The following is a 16911-nucleotide window of genomic DNA, read 5'->3' as shown; positions in this document are numbered from 1 at the left end:
ACTTGAACCTGGTGGGGCAGAGGTGGCAGTGAGCCATGATCGTGCCACTTCACTCCAGCCTGGGCGAAAGAGTGAAACTCCATCTCAAAAAAAAAACCCAAGAAGTCTCCAAAGGTCACGTTCTTAAACACTGTGCTAGACTATGGTAGAGGGTAGTAGGTTCAGACTGAGTGGCTCTGAGTGCAGAGCCTGAATTGTTAGCCACTCTGCTGCATTATTGGTTCTGTCTCTTAAATAGCTCTTGAATGAATACACAGACTTTTCTCTTTCCATCTCCACCACCCTTGGTCAAGCTGCATCATCTCACCTGAATTATTGCACTGGCCTCTTATTTGGCCTTTGTCCTCCAATCTTAACTCCTCTAATTCATTTCCACTCCTTCAGTAGCTAGACTGACCCTTTAAAACACTAAGAAACTTTTTAAATTCCCTGATTAAAAAACTTAATTGGGTGGGCCTGCCACAGTGGCTCATGCCTGTAATCCCAGTGCTTTGGGTGACTGAGGTAGGAGGATTGCTGAGGCTAGGAGTTCAAGATCAGCCTGGGAAACATAGTAAGACCCCATCTCTACCAAAAAAAAAGAAAAAAGTAGCTAGCTGTGGTATCACATGCCTGTACTCCCAGCTACCCAGGAAGCTGTGACAGGAGGATCACTTGAGCCGAGGAGGTCAAGGCTGCAGTGAGCCAAGATTGCACTCCAGCCTGGGCAACAGAGCAAGGCCCTGCCTCAAAAAAAAAATTTTTTTTAACTTCACTGGGGGGCCAGACACCTGTAATTCCAGTGCTTTGGGTGACCAAAGTGGGAAGATCACTTGAGGTCAGGAGTTCGAGACTAGCCTGGGCAACATAACAAGACTCTGTCTCTACAAATTTTTTTTTTTAAATGTGCACCTATAGTCCTAGCTACTCAGGAGGCTGAGGCGGGAGGATGACTTGAGCCCAGGAGTTCAAGGCTGCAGTGAGATATGATCACCACTGCACTCCATCCTGGGTGACAGAGGGAGACCCTATCTCTAAAAATAAAAATGAATTAACAGCAAAAAAAAAAAAAAAATACCCTAATTGGCTTCCTCTTGCTCCTAAGATTCTGAAATACTTCCTGGAGCTGACAAATCTCTGTACGGTCTGGCCCTGACAATTCCACCAACCTTCCCTCATCAGCCTCATCTTGCTCCACTGCCGCTCCCTCTTTTGGGTTCCAGCCACACCATTCCTGAACTTGCCAAGTGCCTTCTCACAACAGGAAGCTTTCCTAGACTGAAATGTTCTTCACTGCCCCCAGATCCCCTTGCTAGTTTGTTCATACTTATCCTTCGAAGCTCAGCTTCCCTGAACCCCCAAATTAGATCAATAGGACTTTGTACGTCCCCTTCTTGGCACTTACAAAGACTTGCGGCTTCTCTGCCAAAAAAGTAAGCTCTGTGAGGGCAGGGACAGTGGCTGACTTTGTCCTGTGTTCTCAGTACCTAGTACAATGACTTGGTTTATTGAATAAACAAGTGAATGATTGAAGGCTTAGATAGGTTTAGGTTTGAATCCTGGCTCTACTCCTAAACATCTAGGTTATCTTGGGGTAGGTAGTTAATGCACTATCAAGTACACTGTATCCACCCAACCAATGAGAAATATTTTGTTAGTGATAATGAAATAATACTTACTTTCCTGGTGTGGGCTCATGTTCACCTTTAAAGGATTTTGAATTCACTCTCTGAGAACAGATCCGTTTGGGTTTTAAAAAAGCTGAAAAATGTTAGCTATCATTAAATTCAGAGTATCAAAAATGAGCCCCAAATGGTGCCTATGTATCATTCCTTGAACTTTTTGTATGAATGAAATATTTCATAAAATTTTAATAAATCAGAAAACTGGGAAACATAGACAACAAAGAACTTTTGCTGGGCGCGGTGGCTCACGCCTGTAATCCCAGCACTTTGGGAGGCTAAGGTGGGAGGATTGTTTGAGGCCAGGAGTTTGCGACCAGTCTTCCCTGTCTCTACAAAAAAAAAATTCATAAACCCCTTCCATACTAACTATACATTTTTTGTTAACTTAGCTGGGCATGGTGGCATGTGCCTACAGTTTCGTAGCTACTTAGGAGGCTGAGGCAGGAGGTTCACTAGAGCCTAGAAGTTCAAGGAAGCATTGAGCTATGATCACATCACTGCCCTCCAGCTTGGGCGACAGAGCTAGACCCTGTCTCTAAAAATAAAATTTTTAATAAAGAACTTTCTATGAAGTATTCTGAACTTAGGAAAAGAAATTCAATTTTAAAGGGAGTTTTAGGCCAGGCGTGGTGGCTCATGTTTTTAATCCCAGCACTTTGGGAGGCCGAGGTGGGCACATCACCTGAGGTCAGGAGTTCAAGACCAGCCTGGTCAACATGGTGAAACCCTGTCTCTACTAAAAATACAAAAATTAGCCGGGTGTGGTGGTGGGTGCCTGTAATTCCAGCTACCTGGGAGACTGAGGCATGAGAGTCACTTGAACCCAGGAGGTGGAGGTTGCAGTGAGCCAAGATAGTGCCACTGCACTCCAGCCTGGGTGACAGAGTGAGACTCTGTCTCAAAAAACAAAACAAAACAAAAAAGGTTTTATTAGCAGATAGAAATCAGGAGTTTAGGTTCCCTGGGTGCTTGCTGTGTGATCTGTGCATGACATCTGACTTCTCTGGGTTTAACAACCACATCATCTGATAAATGGAGAAATAATATCTTCCAAGAGGTTGGGCCAAATGGATTTCTGAAATCCTCTTCAATTTGAGGAGTTAAGATTCTAGGAGTAGAAATTAATGATTATGTTACAAAGACAATTACAGAAAATAGAGTCTAAACACAGAAGGAAAATGTGGAAAAGTCACCATGGAAAACAAGAAGAAAGACAGATAAAGGAAAAGAAACGAGTCAGTGGCCAAGAAATCTGCCTTCTCTGTCACCAAGGCTCCCTTCTCCCCTTCCCTTTCCCTCTGTCTTCCCCTCGTTCTCCCTCCAGGTCTCCTGTCTTATTCATTGGTGTCAAGTAGCCAGGCTTTACTCACACTCAGGAGGCTCCCGTTGGGCAAAGGACGCTGGGAGAGATTGTCCCTCAGACATGCAAGGCAGGGCAGAAGCCAGAAACCAAGATTTAGTCATGCTGACCACCTAGACTTGGGGCATGATGAAGAGGCACTAATGAGCTCAATCTTGATTCTTTGGTGGTCTCCAAATGTAATTTTGGATTTTACTGGAAACTCAGAGTTAGAAAGCACCACAGTGTCACCTGGTCCAGTTCTAGTCCAGTGTACAGATCTACAGCTTCCAGACAAAATCCATTGCCTCCCAGTCCACAGATGAGCTCACAACCTCCTGCCACAGCCCCCTCCATTTTCTGTCTGCTCTAGTTGCTGTAAGGGTCTTTGTAACCTGGAGGAAAAGCTGCCTCCTTATGACTTCTACCCTCTTAGTTAGCTAATGGAGTTCAAGATCACATTGTGGATGAATCCATTGCAGCCCTCGTTCGTATACTGGCATGACAAGTGTCACAGGCTGTAGACCTCAAAACCAAGGAGATAGTGAAGAAATCTGCCCTGTGGCTTCTCCAGTCTTAGTGACTGTCACTTCAAAAGAATACATGCAATTGGAGGATGTGTCAGCTGGAGGTGGGGAGGGGAGACACAGCTGAGGTCAGTCAGGTAAATGACATTCTTAAGTCTTGGGCACTGGCCATCAAGAAAGTTAAGAAACATTCTCCCTGGTGCCCTCTCCCAGAGAAGGAGAGGAAGAGCTCTGAAGGTATGAGGGCAAGGATGTAGCGCCTGTCAGAGAACCAGGTATAGCTGTCGTTCAGAGGTAAAACTAGGAGTATTTCCTTCCCTCCTTCCTGTTCCCTTGGCACACTTTGCCCTGCTTTTTGAACTTACCCCATTTTGCTTTGAGCTCTCCTTATTTGGGTATGAGTTTCTTTCTTTCAAGAGCTCAGGAAGGAGCAGCCATGTCATTCATCTTTTTAAATATGTGTTTGTAGCGTTTTAATTTTTTTTCAAAGACAGCAAATTTTTGCATTGGAAGTTAGCAACATGATGTCTATGGAGTGTAAAAATAGTCTATTTCTCTACATGCTGACTCTTAGTAGGGATATATGTAAAGCATTAGCCACCTCTGAATAGTAACAATAATAGTAGTGATTATCCAGTAAGTCATTTATTTGTTCAGCAAACATTTATGGGTTGCTACCAACTTGCACTGGCGTAGCCCTTAATAACTTTCAAAGTCCTTGGTCACTGCGATTTCATATTTTCCAGCCCCAGCTCAGCCTCTTGCCATCCAGATGTAGGGCTGGATTTGGAAGTGTCAGGTGAGTGCACAAGACCTGGGCAGCAAAATGGAGAGGCCAGGGCTTCCCAGATGGAAGCAGTGGCCAGTGTCATGTGAATGTCCCATACCGGGGACATTAGGTTGTTGATATGGATGGGGTCATGCAGGAGATGTACTTACAGGGTGAAGAGTTTTTACTTTCATCTAAAGAATGGGGCTGGACAAAGGCACCTCTTTTGCTATGATTTGAGTAATTCTGTCCTGGAGTGTTGTATCTATAATGAAATTCTGGGAAGAAAAGATTAAAAATACAGTTAAATGCCTGGGAACAGTGACTGTCCCCACTCGCCTTTCTGAGGCCCCAGGTGAGTGCTACCTTTAGTTGGTTCTTTCCTGCAGGCTCTTCGGGAGGTAGGAATCTTAGTGCCACAGTCCTGACATTTGTTACTCTGCATTTCAGTGCCAGAATCCGAACAGAAGCTGTGTCCTGTATCAGAATCTGAAAAAGCCCAAGTTGCATGAATGAAGGGTAAGTGTCTTGATTATAGTCATAAAATATGGTGTGGAGAGCAGAGCTGTAACTGTGCAGGGTATGTGTTTGGCACCAAAGTGCTTAACGTCCCGGCTGTGTCACCAAGGGGAGTTGCCAGCCTGGGGTAACATTTGGGATTCCCTTCTGACAACTGAGAAATGTTTTGATAATTAACATTTCTTGTATGAAAATCTCAAGATGTAGCATACATATTTAGGCTTAGTAAAGGTCTGCTGAATGAATGGATCTGCGGCAATTTGGCCCACTGAACTATCAGACAACCTTGTATTTGTATTTGTTTTTCCATAGTTGGCCTGATACATCCACATTCTTTCTCTCAGACCCTGCTGTGGCCAAGAGCTTGTATTTTGTCATCCAGACAACTGGAAAGATGGGTTTCTTCTATGTGACATTCATAAGCCTATAAGGGAACCTGAATCATGACTTTGCTCTCTTAGCCTCAAAGAAGCTAGTAGCAGACAGCATGTGTATCTGGTGCAGGTCTAGAACCTGTCTGGCAGGCTATGGACGGAACAGCACTCCAGGTAAGGCCAGAGTATGAAAGCCTGGGGCCAGGCGGGTGAGCATGTCAGGACTGAATGTCCAAGCAACATCTCGCTGCAGGACAGATGCTGTAGTGACAAAGCCTCTTCCAATGCTTCTTGCCTTACTGAACTCATGGTTAGACTCATTTTTAACATTATCTTTCAAAGTATTTTAAAGTGAAGTCATCCCTGGCTGACATCTTGACTTTTAACATATTATACAATATATAGTAACTTCATTGTATAATAACAAATCCATTTCATATTAGCAAATGGAATGAGTTTGAAGGCCCAGGGTTGAAGCCTGGCTCTGCTACTTATTAGCTATGATGGTTGAAAATATGTTTACAAATTCTTTAACGCACTATTTTTATTTTTTTTGAGCCAAGGTTTCATTCTGTTGCTCCCAGGCTGAAATGCAGTGGCTCAATCATAAGCCTCAACCTTCTGTGTTTTTTTTGTTTTGTTTTGTTTTTATGTTTAAATATTGGGTCCCTATGTTGTCCAGCCTGGTCTTGAACTCCTGGGCTCAAGCAATCCTGGTTCAGCCTCCCAAAGTGCTGGGATTACGGACATAAGCCACCACACCCAACTGACACTCTTTAAAATGTAGAGCCTAATTCCTCTCTCCTTGAGTATAGGCTGGGTTTAGTGACTCACTTCTAACAAATAAAATAAAGCGGTAGTGATGGCATATAACTTCCAAAACTAGGCCATGAAAGACACTGAAGCTTCCATCTCGGTATTTCTCTCTTGGATCACTTGCTCTGGGGGAAGCTGGCTGCCATGTCATAATGACACTCAAGCAGCCTATTGGAGAGGCCCACATGTCGGGGAACTGAGACCTCCTGCCAATGCTCATGTGAGTGAGCCATCTTGGAAGCAGATCTTCCAGCCCCAGTCAAGCCCTCAGATGACGGCATCCTTGGCTGACATCTTGACCAAACCTCATGAGAGACCCTGAACCTGAACCACCCAGCTAAAGTGCTCCCAAATTCCTGACCCACAGAAACTCTAAGATGATAAATGTTTGTTGTTTTCAGCCTTAAGTTCTGGGATACTTTGTTACACAGCTATAGATAACTAATACACTCACACTCACTCTTTGGTCCTGTCAAGTCACTTAATTTCTCTGAGCCTCTAGTTCCTTATCTATAAAATAAAGATAATCATTCCTGCATTACAGGGATGTTGTGAGAGTTATGTGACATACACTGGCAACAGTTTTCAAACTTTTGATTCCAGAACCCTTTTACACTCTTAAAATTGAGGACCCTAAACAGCCTTTGTTTCTGTGGTTTTAATCTACCATAAAATGATAATATATACCATTTTATATACCTGAGGTGAAAATCCCCCCTCACTGGAGAACAGCTAGCATTCAACATTCAGTCCACTGCAGATGGATTGGTAGAGAAGTACTAATGTATAGATTACTAGTCATTTTTTGCTTGTGCGAATCATTTAGATTTCCCAAAACTAAATGAGCAGTTCCAAGGTGCTTTTTTTTAGAATTTTAAACTGAGACGTTTAAAAGATAATTTTATTTATTATAGCATTTAAAAAGTAATAAATCCATGTCATATTCACAAAATAGCAGTTTTTAATGAAAATAACTATTTCTAAAAAATTTAGTGAGAAGAGTGGCATCATTTTACATTTTGGCAAATATCCTGAATATCTGGCTTAATAAAAGGCAACTGGATTCCATAACTGCATCTCCATCAGTTGCCTGTAATACTAGCGTTGCACAGCTATATGGCTGGTAAAGGAAGGACCTGGTGGCCCCCCCGAAAGGGTTTCAGGAAACCCCAGGGACCCTCCGATTACACCTGGAAAACCCCTACTTTGTTATACCATCTGGCATAATACGTCTTCAATCAATGAACCCTATTATTATTTGGAAATGTGTCATCTACAGAGAAGCCAGTGCAGAACTAAGTGTGACATAACAGAAGGCAGAGCTGGAGGCATGGCTCTGGGCCACAGGCAGTGCGGATGTAAGAAAGCCTGGGTAGCTCTCCAGTGCAGCTTCCTGGTGCATAAGCTGGGGAGACAAGCTGGGTAGGTAGGTTAGGCTCAGAGGTGATTTTTAAGCTCAGAAGCTTCCTGAGCAGAGGCCTCCAGCCCCACCTCTTCTCCCAGGGCAGTTCTGCTAGATGTTTCTCTCCTTAAACTATCTTTGAAGAAAGGATCTTATGACTAAAAGCCATTGAATTGCGTGTACTGGGGCACCTCCCAGCTCCAACTTTCTTTGCTTCTATGAAATGCATATATCCAAAGCAGCAGCAATTCTCACGTAGCCAGTAACCTTACCAGGTACAGTTATTGGTCATGTGGGAAGGATGAGGATGGACAGACTGAATGACATCTTGTGATTGAGTCCATGGAGTCCTTCATTTTCAGCTAGAAACAGGTGTTCATGCTTTACTCTACTTAACCACATCTTATTGAAAGTGATTCTTTTCTTCTTCTTTTTTTTTTTTGTTTTTTAAACAGGATCCTACTCTGTCGCCCAGGCTGGAGTACGGTGGCATGATCATGGCTCACTGCAGCCTCACCCTCCCGGACTCAAGCAATCTTCCCACCTTAGTCTCCCAAGTAGCTGGGACTACAGGCGTGAGCCACCACACCTGGCTAATTTTTGTATTTTTTTTGTACAGATGGAATGTCACCATGTTGGCCAGGCTGGTCTTGAACTCCTGAGCTCAAGTGATCCACCCGCCTCAGCCTCCCAAAGTGCTGGAATTACAGGCATGAGCCCCCATGCCCAGCCTATTAATTCTTTACATTTTGCAAATAAATAAATACAACATGCAACATCCTAGTGTAGGGAAATGCTCTTGGAGTGGCAGATGGCAAGCTGGTGCCTACTGCGAGCAGACCCCATGGGGAGGGACACTGAAAAATGAGCACCCAGCCCAAGCCCATCAACTTACTGGGAGTTGAATCTGAGTGTGGTGCCTTTTCATGAAGGACAATTGAAAATCTTCCACAGTTGATCCTTCTGTGGCCCTTTTTCTCCACTTTTTGCTTCCTAAAAAAAGGTGCATAAGATCCTGTAAACTTTTAGTGAATTTCCAATAGATAGGGAAAGTTTCGGTAAAGTTGAAACGTTAAATTTTGTTATATTAGAGCCTGGAACAGTGTAGGAGGGGCTTGTCATCCTCTACACAGAGCTCTCCTCTGACTGCCTGTTTGAGAGCTTTTCTACAAGAAATTGCACCCCAGCACAATTTGGCCTGATAAGAAAATGTATACAAGACAGGCCGGGCGCGGTGGCTCATGCCTGTAATCCCAGCACTTTGGGAGGCTGAGGCGGGCGGATCACGAGGTCAGGAGATCGAGACCATCCTGGCTAACACGGTGAAACCGTGTCTCTACTAAAAATACAAAAAATTAGCCGGGCGCGGTGGCGGGCGCCTGTAGTCCCAGCTACTCGGGAGGCTGAGGCAGGAGAATGGCGTGAACCCGGGAGGCGGAGCTTGCAGTGAGCCGAGATAGCGCCACTGCACTCCAGCCTGGGTGAAAGAGCGAGACTCCTACTCAAAAAAAAAAAAAGAAAATGTATACAAGACATGAAAAATAAATGTTTTGTTCTGCCGAGGTTAATATCTAATCATCATATACACATTCACAAAACACATTTGAAGTATGGAATTATAAAATTTGGAGTTTTCCTCATGCATCAAAATCCATTCCAGGCTGGGTATGGTGGCTCATGCCTGTAATCCCAGCACTTTGGGAGGCCAAGGAGGGTGGATGGCTTGAGACTAGGAGTTCAAGACCAGCCAGGGCAATACGGCAAAACCTCATCTCAAAAACAAACAAACAAACAAACAGTTCCTACCAGGGGAAGAAACTATGCTATACCTCAGTAATGGGTCACGTAGCTTTGGTCCTGGAAGTACAAGCTGATTACATCCAACAACTCCAGTAAAGTGGGCTTTGTCGGGTGTCTGTGGGACTAGAGACTGTGGGAGCATGTGAAGGTGATTTTAGTTGCACATGGCCACCAGGTGGCGTCAGAAAGAAGCAACTGCAATGGACATTGTTCAGGAGCCTTCCTGTGGCCCACCTGCAGCTTCCTCGCTCCTCCTCAGAAATCCCAACTCCTCCAAAGGAATTCGAATTAATAACAGTTCTGAACAAAGCTCTTGCTAAGCCCCTGTGATACAGTCATATAGCCCCCAGGGAAAGTTGTTCATTCTTAGTATGGAAGGCACCGTGCCGGAGATATCCTGGCATAAATGAGGCAGATTGCCCGGGGCTAGGGTTTGAGCCCAAGGCATTGCTGGGCAAACACATGCTCGCCGCGCTGTGCCCTGGCCTGCTGTTGGCGGAGAAGGGATGGGGCTGCGGGTTTGTGGGGCTGGGGCTGAGAAGCCAGGCCCTTTCCCTCCTCTTGGAAAAACATGCTGTCCTCTTGAGTCACATATTTTCTCACACCTCATTTTCTGTCTCCACCCTTCTCCTCTGGGGCATTTGAACATCTGCTCTCCAAAGTGGGAAACTTGGATCTCACTCAAGTGCATGCAGTCCAACACAGGACTTTTTCTGCTTTTAAACTCCTTTGTGTACTCAAATCTTCTGGCCAAACATAATTCCTCTGGAGAAGACAGTTTTTCAACAAGACAAAGCAGCTGAAGTACACACTTAAATCCAAAGTTTTGCATCAGAAATAACATAAAGGGATAAGCATATTTTACATTTTATACATATGTAATTTATCCACTTATATATAAACAATTTACAAATATCCTGAAAACAATATGTACCTCAGCAAGCTTCATAAAGGACAAGTCCCATCAGAGAGAGATTTAATCTTCTAACAGAAAGAATATATAGTCCTCCCTTCAATCAATAATTCCTCAGGGATTATGTAAGTTACAAGATTTTAATTCATAAGTCATGTGTATCTCCTCATCACTCCCCAGCAGTGGATTCACTGTGAGATTTGATTTTACACTTGGTTGTGCTTGTCTTTCCAGCTTGTCTATCATAAAAAAGTATTATTTAGTCTAGAACATTGGTCCCTGTCTTGGTACTTAATGTACTTCTGTAGGGTCTAGACTAGGAATTTAGAAGAGAGAAATTTAGTACCTTGAATGCTTAATAAAAATGGTTCTTAAATGTCAAAATACTTTCATTATACTTAGTAAAACCTTTAAAAATCCAAAATTAGACTTTAATTCAATAAATAAAAATAGTAGGCCTGGGATGACTCAGTGAGTAAGCTTCATGAGTGCCCCTTGGATTGAAGGGCAGCTCAAAGCTGATGACTGACATGGTGGTTTGATAGCCCACACACGATGACACATGACCATTTTTAGCACAAGCTTCATGCAGTTTCTTTTTTCAGGGGTGGACACGCATTAGAACTCTTAAGGCAGGTGCCCATTCCCACAATGGAATGCTTTCTAACAGGAAGCCTCAGTCTTTCAGACCCTGTCGTCTGCTTCTATTAGAGTCCATTATGCACATATAACAGTGGTTGCTAAACACCTGCTGCCTCCCTGACTCTTGACCTTCCAAAGGTCAATGAGCCAAGCTTTGGCCGGAGTCCACAGTGAGCTTAGAGGTAACATCTCTCGCTACCTGAAAGAAGCTTCAAATAAATGATACTGAATCGACACAGATTAATAGTTGCACCAATGGGTGTTTCAAAAACAAAGGATTTCTCCTGAGGATTTTACATGATTTACAGCTTGTTAGCTCTGGAAGATTTTGTCCTTAGGAATGGGAAGAAATCAGCCCTGAGAAGAGGGATGAGGCTTGTTCCTGGGACTGGGGGGCTCAGGTGAAACCCAACAGAGAAGACTTTTGCTCATCATAAGGAGAGAGTAGGGATGGTGGGAGCTGTTTGTTATACATGGGATAAGAATCCCCCATGTGGGCAACGTTCAAAAGCCTACAGGACCACCCTCCGTGGGCTGTAACCATGATTCTTAACCAAGCGGGCTTATCGGAATGACCTGGGGAGGTTTAAAAGCAATATTCCTACCAGAGCCCCACCGCTGGCGGTGCTGAGACAGTGCATGTGCATGATTGTAAAATCTCCCGTGGTGATTTTGATGTTCTCCCCAGTTGAGGACCACTGCTAGAGGATCTGCAGGGTGCGAGGGAGGCTGGGCTGTGTGCCCAGGCCTGAGATCTGTGACTCTATAACTCAGCCAGTGGCCTCAGTTAGTTGCCGCCCGCTCTCACTGGAGTTACTATGCCAGGACTGACTCCAATCCACCCTGGGAATGTAGCCGCAAGAAGCCCTCACCATTCAAGGAGCCTGCGACAGAAGGCACAGCTCAGACTGGGTGCCGTCGTCTCTGCACAATCCTGCCTTCTTGGAGTGCCCTTGGGGTCCTCCTGCACCACAGAGCACACAGATGGAGATGTGACAGAGGATGTGACTCACGCCGTGGCTGCACGCGCACAGCCCAGCAAGCAGCTGAGGTCCGGCTGAACTTGCCACCTCAGGCGGAGAGACTCGCCAAACCTCTCCTCCGGTTGGGGAAAGGGAGGCGCAGGGGGACAGGAGGAAAAGAAGAAAGAGCCCATCCTTAGTTCTGATGTGTCACTCAGTCGGGGCTGCGCCTCTAATGGCCTGGGCTGAAGAATGGAAGTTTCCACCCTGGCTTGCTTCCTTCCTCCTCTAAACAGATTTTAAAATCTGGTGTACAGATGACAGAATACTTTCCCCTTTTTATCTTTCCCTTAGTTTCAAATTACTCCAAGCTTCACCAGAGAATGAACAGATTTAGGAACATAATTTTTAGATCTATTAATCTGACCGCTGGCTAGTAGAGCTCTAAAAGCCTTTCTAAATAAATATATTCAACTATGAATTAAAACAGGGTTTAGGGACTGTCTGGGGGCCTAAATGATTGGTTATATGTCCCTCTTTAACACAAAACAATTACTCCACTGACCTGTGAGGGCTGTTACCACCCACTGTGTATTTTTGACTAAGGTCTTACCCTTTATGTAAGTAAAAAATAAATGTACTTTTCCCATCATTATAAACAATGGCAGAAGCATCATTGTACACATAGCTTTTTCCACATCTTGGATTACTTCCTGAGGAAATGTCTGGGCCAAAGGTTGCGAACATGTTTGTGTGATGACCCATATTGCCAAATTGCTTTCCGCAAAAGTTGTACAGATTTCACAGCCACCAACAATGTGGACGGCTCAGTTTGACCACACCTTCCTCTGCATCAGGAATTATCACTTGAAAATGTTTCTGTTAATTGAAGGGAGGGGTGTGTCACCTTTTGTGTTAATTTGCATTTCCTCTGTGACTAAAGGAAATAAGTCTGTTCCTATATGCTGATTTATTGGTTGTATTTCCTACCTGTGACTTTTTTTTTTTTTTTTTTTTTTTGGGACGGAGTCTCACTCTGTTGCCCAGGCTGGAGTGCAGTGGCCTAATCTCAGCTCACTGCAACCTCCGCCTCCCGGGTTCAAGCAATTCTCCTGGCTCAGCCTCCCAAGTAGCTGGGATTACAGGTGCCCACCACTACCCCCAGCTAATTTTTTGTATTTTTAGTGGAGACAGTTTCACCATGTTGGCCAGGCTGGTCTCGAGCTCCTGACCTCATGATTCGCCTGCCTTGGCCTCCCAAAGTACTGGGATTACTTTAATTGTGAGTAATTGTGTGAGCCACTGCGCCCAGCCTTACTTGTGACTTTTTAGCTCATGTCCTTTGTCCATTAATTTTCTTGGAGGGTTTCAGTGTTTTCCTGTTACCATTTGTTAGTTGTTCATGATGTGCCAGGTGCTTCTCTTATAGTCTCCTTAATACTTTCCAACCATCCTGGCACGTTGTCTCCATTTTAATGGTGAGTAATCTGAGGCCTGGTAGATTTAAGCAATTTGGCAAGGTTGTATCATGAGTAAGTGGAAAAGCTGGGATTTTAACTTTTACCTATCTGATTGGTATGCTGTGTTCTTTTTTTTTTTTTTTTTTTTTTGAGATGGAGTTTCTCTGTGTTGCCCAGGCTGGAGTGCAGTGGCGCAATCTTGGCTCACTGCAACCTCCACCTCCCTCCCAATTTCAAGTGATTCTCCCACCTCAGCCTCCCTTCCAAGTAGCTGGGACTACAGGAACACACCACCACACTCAGCTAATTTTGGTATGTCTTAGTAGAAACAGAGTTTCACCATGTTGGTCAGGCTGGTCTCGAACTCCTGACCTCAAGTGATCCACCCGCCTTGGCCTACCAAAGTGCTGGGATTACAGGCGTGAGCCTCTGCACCCGGCCAGTATGCTTGTGTTCTTAACCACAGTTCTGCTCCTTGGGGAATTTGTCACAGCATTTGATACAATGAAGTTCTCAACAATGAACATTATTTGCTCTTAATATTTTCTCAGTTGTCTATCTACATTTTTTTTAATTGATGGTGGTTTCAGTTTTGTAAACAACTTAAAATATCAATATTGTCAAGGAGGAGGTGCGAGTGGCCAAGAAACATATGAAAATAGAGTTTCAAAAGTAGCAAGATTAAAATAATGAGGTATCAGTTTTCACTTATGCATTTGGCAAAAGTTGGAAAAAGAAAAAAATGTCTGGGGTAGGCTCAAACTGGGGACACCAACATTCCCACACACTGCCCTCAGCCTATAAACCCCCATGGACTTCCTAAAGGCCAGATTATCAGAATTTTCAGCATGTACCATTTGAACCATTAACTGCAATCCTAGGGTTTTATTCTAAGGAAATGATCAACTACAAAAGTTTGCATGTCAAATGATGTTACCTGAAGCAGTGTTTATGATATCAAAGAACTGGAAAAAACTAAATCTCCATCAAAAAGAGATTGTCTAAATGTGTCAGAGTACATTAGTATAATGAAATATAGTGCAGTCATCAAAAATGAAGCGATAGGTTTATTCTAAGTGATGTGGAGAGCTGCTCAAAATATAACATTAAATGAAAAGCATAAAACAATATATATAGTAAAATCCTATTTTGGCCAAAATGTATATATAGGAGAAAAAAAGACCGGAAGGATATACACTAAAATATTAACAATGGGCCAGGCGCAGTGGCTCGTGCCTGTAATCCCAGCACTTTGGGAGGCTGAGGTGGGTGGATCACCTGAGGTCAGGAGTTCTAGACTAGTGTGGGCAATGTGGTGAAACCTCCTCTCTACTAAAAATACAAAAATTAGCTGCACGTGGTGGCACATGCCTGTAATCCCAGCTACTCAGGAGGCTGAGGCAGGAGAATCACTTGAACCCAGGAGGCAGAGGTTGCAGTGAGCCGGGATCGCACCATTGCACTCCAGCCTGGACAACAAAGCGAGACTGTCTCAAAAAAAAAAAAAATTAGATTGATTTTCCTCTCAGTGGAAGTTTCTTCTTTATACTTTATTTTCTCATTTCTCTTGTAATAAGCATGTATCAGTTTTATAATTTAAAAAAATAAGGGTTTTTTCATCCATTTTTCCCGTGTTTTTTTTTTTTTAATTTTTATATTTTATCATTGCTGAGCTTACAGGGTTACTCCTCCACCGACATTTAAGGCAGATTTACATTAGCAGAATGCAGGGAGGTGCCCCTCCACCTGAGTCGGAGACCCAGGCTTTAATATCACCTATCATTTACCCTGAACAAATATCACCTTTCTAAACTACTCTTCCTCTGCAAAAAGTCTTTGCAAACTGTAAAGCTCTGAGCCAACATAATTATTATACCATTGTTTACTGCTTATTATAATATTATAATATAATATCATTTAAGACCCCGGGGTTGTTAATCCCAGCATTTCCAATTCATTCGAAATGAAATAATCTCTAGACCCTCAGAATTTAAAGTGTGGTCCGCAGACCAGAACCAGCAGCTTTGGCATCACCTGGGGCTTGTTAGCAATGCAGAATTGCAGGCTCGCCCCAAACTTACTGATTCAGAGCCTGCATTTTAACAAGATCTGCAGCTGATTCATAGGCTCGGAGAAGTTGGAGCAGCTCCGGTCTAGGTACGCCTGCCAAGATTCTCAGGAGTGCTGAAAGTGGGAAACCGTCAGCAGTACCAGCCATCACCAGCACTGACACCCAGGATGCCATTAGGAAGAGGTAGGTGATCTTGATTATGCCAATTTCACAGTCACATTCAGCAACACTGGTTTTAGTTAAAGAGCCAACAATGAGAACCCAGCCAGGCCCCAGCTGCAGGACATTACCCCAGAGTTAGAAGACAGCTTCATGGCCACTTGGTCTGGCTTGTTCTGGGCAGCTGCATCTCCATAATGACCGTTTAGGTAACTAATTAAAAAAAAAAAAAAAAAAAGCAGTTTGAATGTTAGAATCAGTTCTTGAGCTACCTGGGAGCTCCACTATTTGGAATCATTTGGCATCACCCCTGGGATGGTGGGAGCGAGGAACCTAAGGCAGAGAGTGCTGTAGGCCTCGTGCGGCCACTTGACCTTTACCTCTCCCCGCGTCCCCCAGCCCCAGCTGTCCCGTCCCTCAGATCTCTGCCCAGAGGGTTGCAGAGGCTGGCCAGGCCCTGCTGGTGGGGCAGGTGAGGAGCCAGGCTACCAGGCTTTGTAACTTGTGGTCCAAGACTGCTTTTCCTGTGGGAGCCTCGTGGGCCCCCCTGGAGGCTGCATGAGGAAGGGGCCTCTTTCTGTGTCCTGTGTCTGCTGGGGCTCCAGGGCAAGGACTCACGTCGGCGGGGCCAGCTCACAGAGCTCCTCGTTGGGGGCCTCCTGCGGCCCTCCTTGGGGTGTCCCTGTCGCCTCACTCCCACCTGAGCCTCGAGGCCCAGAAGGGTGGCCGGGGTGCTCCTTGGGAATCTGGGGCAGCCACACAGAAAGACTTGAATTAGAGCCACAGTCCCACTGGAGGTGACTCAAAATCAGTTCAGCATCCCTACAGCACCCCTAAGGCACCATAACATCCTGCCTGGCGTCCCCACCCCTGTCTCCCCCAGCTCTTTACCTAGCTGTCTTCTCATCCTCCAAGACTCAGTCCAAATCTCACCTTCTCTGAAAAACCTTTTCCCTTAGTAATTCAAACCTTCTGCATTTAGTTACTTTTGGTCATATCCCATTACTTAATAGTCATGATAGCTAACACCCAGGAGTAATGTACTCACTGTGAGCCAGGCCCTATTTTCAGTACGTTACTTATATTAACTCATTTAAACATCATAACAGCCCTGTGAGGCAAGTATTATTATCTGCATTTTACAGAAGAGAGAACTGAGGCACAGAGAGGTTGCATAACTTTCCTAAGATCACAAAACTAATAAGTGACAGAGCCAGTATGTGAACCCAGGTAGTCTGGCTTCAGAGTCACGCGGAATGTATTATTATTTTCTGCACTGTGCTTTTTAACATTTCATAATTATATGTTAATTTAATTTTTTTTTTTTTGGAGATGGAGTCTGGCCCTGTCACCCAGACTGGAGTGCAATGGCGCAATCTCGGCTCACTGCAACCTCTGCCTCCCGGGTTCAAGCGATTCTCCTGCCTCAGCCTCCCAAGTAGCTGGGATTACAGGCGCCCGCCACCACGCCCGGCTAATTTTTTGTATCTTTAG

At 44.4% G+C, this 16911-nt stretch overlaps 1 protein-coding gene across 5 annotated transcripts in view; it reads right to left on the bottom strand.

Moving 5' to 3' along the window:
• AKNAD1 (AKNA domain containing 1) overlaps positions 1–16911 on the bottom strand; it is a 41220-nt gene that overhangs the window by 2975 nt on the left and 21334 nt on the right. For 2 of the 5 annotated variants that reach the window (XM_004026242.5, XM_055353392.2), the window contains exons 8-14: positions 16036–16163; positions 15549–15630; positions 11638–11729; positions 8306–8403; positions 4666–4788; positions 4470–4577; positions 1659–1740 (exon numbers count right to left, since the gene is read on the bottom strand). In XM_004026242.5, coding sequence (XP_004026291.5) covers positions 1659–1740; positions 4470–4577; positions 4666–4788; positions 8306–8403; positions 11638–11729; positions 15549–15630; positions 16036–16163 — 713 coding nt within the window. Of the gene's footprint in view, positions 1–1658; positions 1741–4246; positions 4372–4469; positions 4578–4665; positions 4789–8305; positions 8404–11637; positions 11730–15548; positions 15631–16035; positions 16164–16911 lie in introns of those variants that run through there. The other 3 variants (XM_063696270.1, XM_019039753.4, XM_019039814.4) reach the window with 3 other exon arrangements.

Source organism: Gorilla gorilla, chromosome 1, assembly GCF_029281585.2.
Source record: "Gorilla gorilla gorilla isolate KB3781 chromosome 1, NHGRI_mGorGor1-v2.1_pri, whole genome shotgun sequence".
NCBI classification, from domain to species: domain Eukaryota; kingdom Metazoa; phylum Chordata; class Mammalia; order Primates; family Hominidae; genus Gorilla; species Gorilla gorilla.
This window is presented reverse-complemented; position numbering and strand designations above follow the sequence as displayed.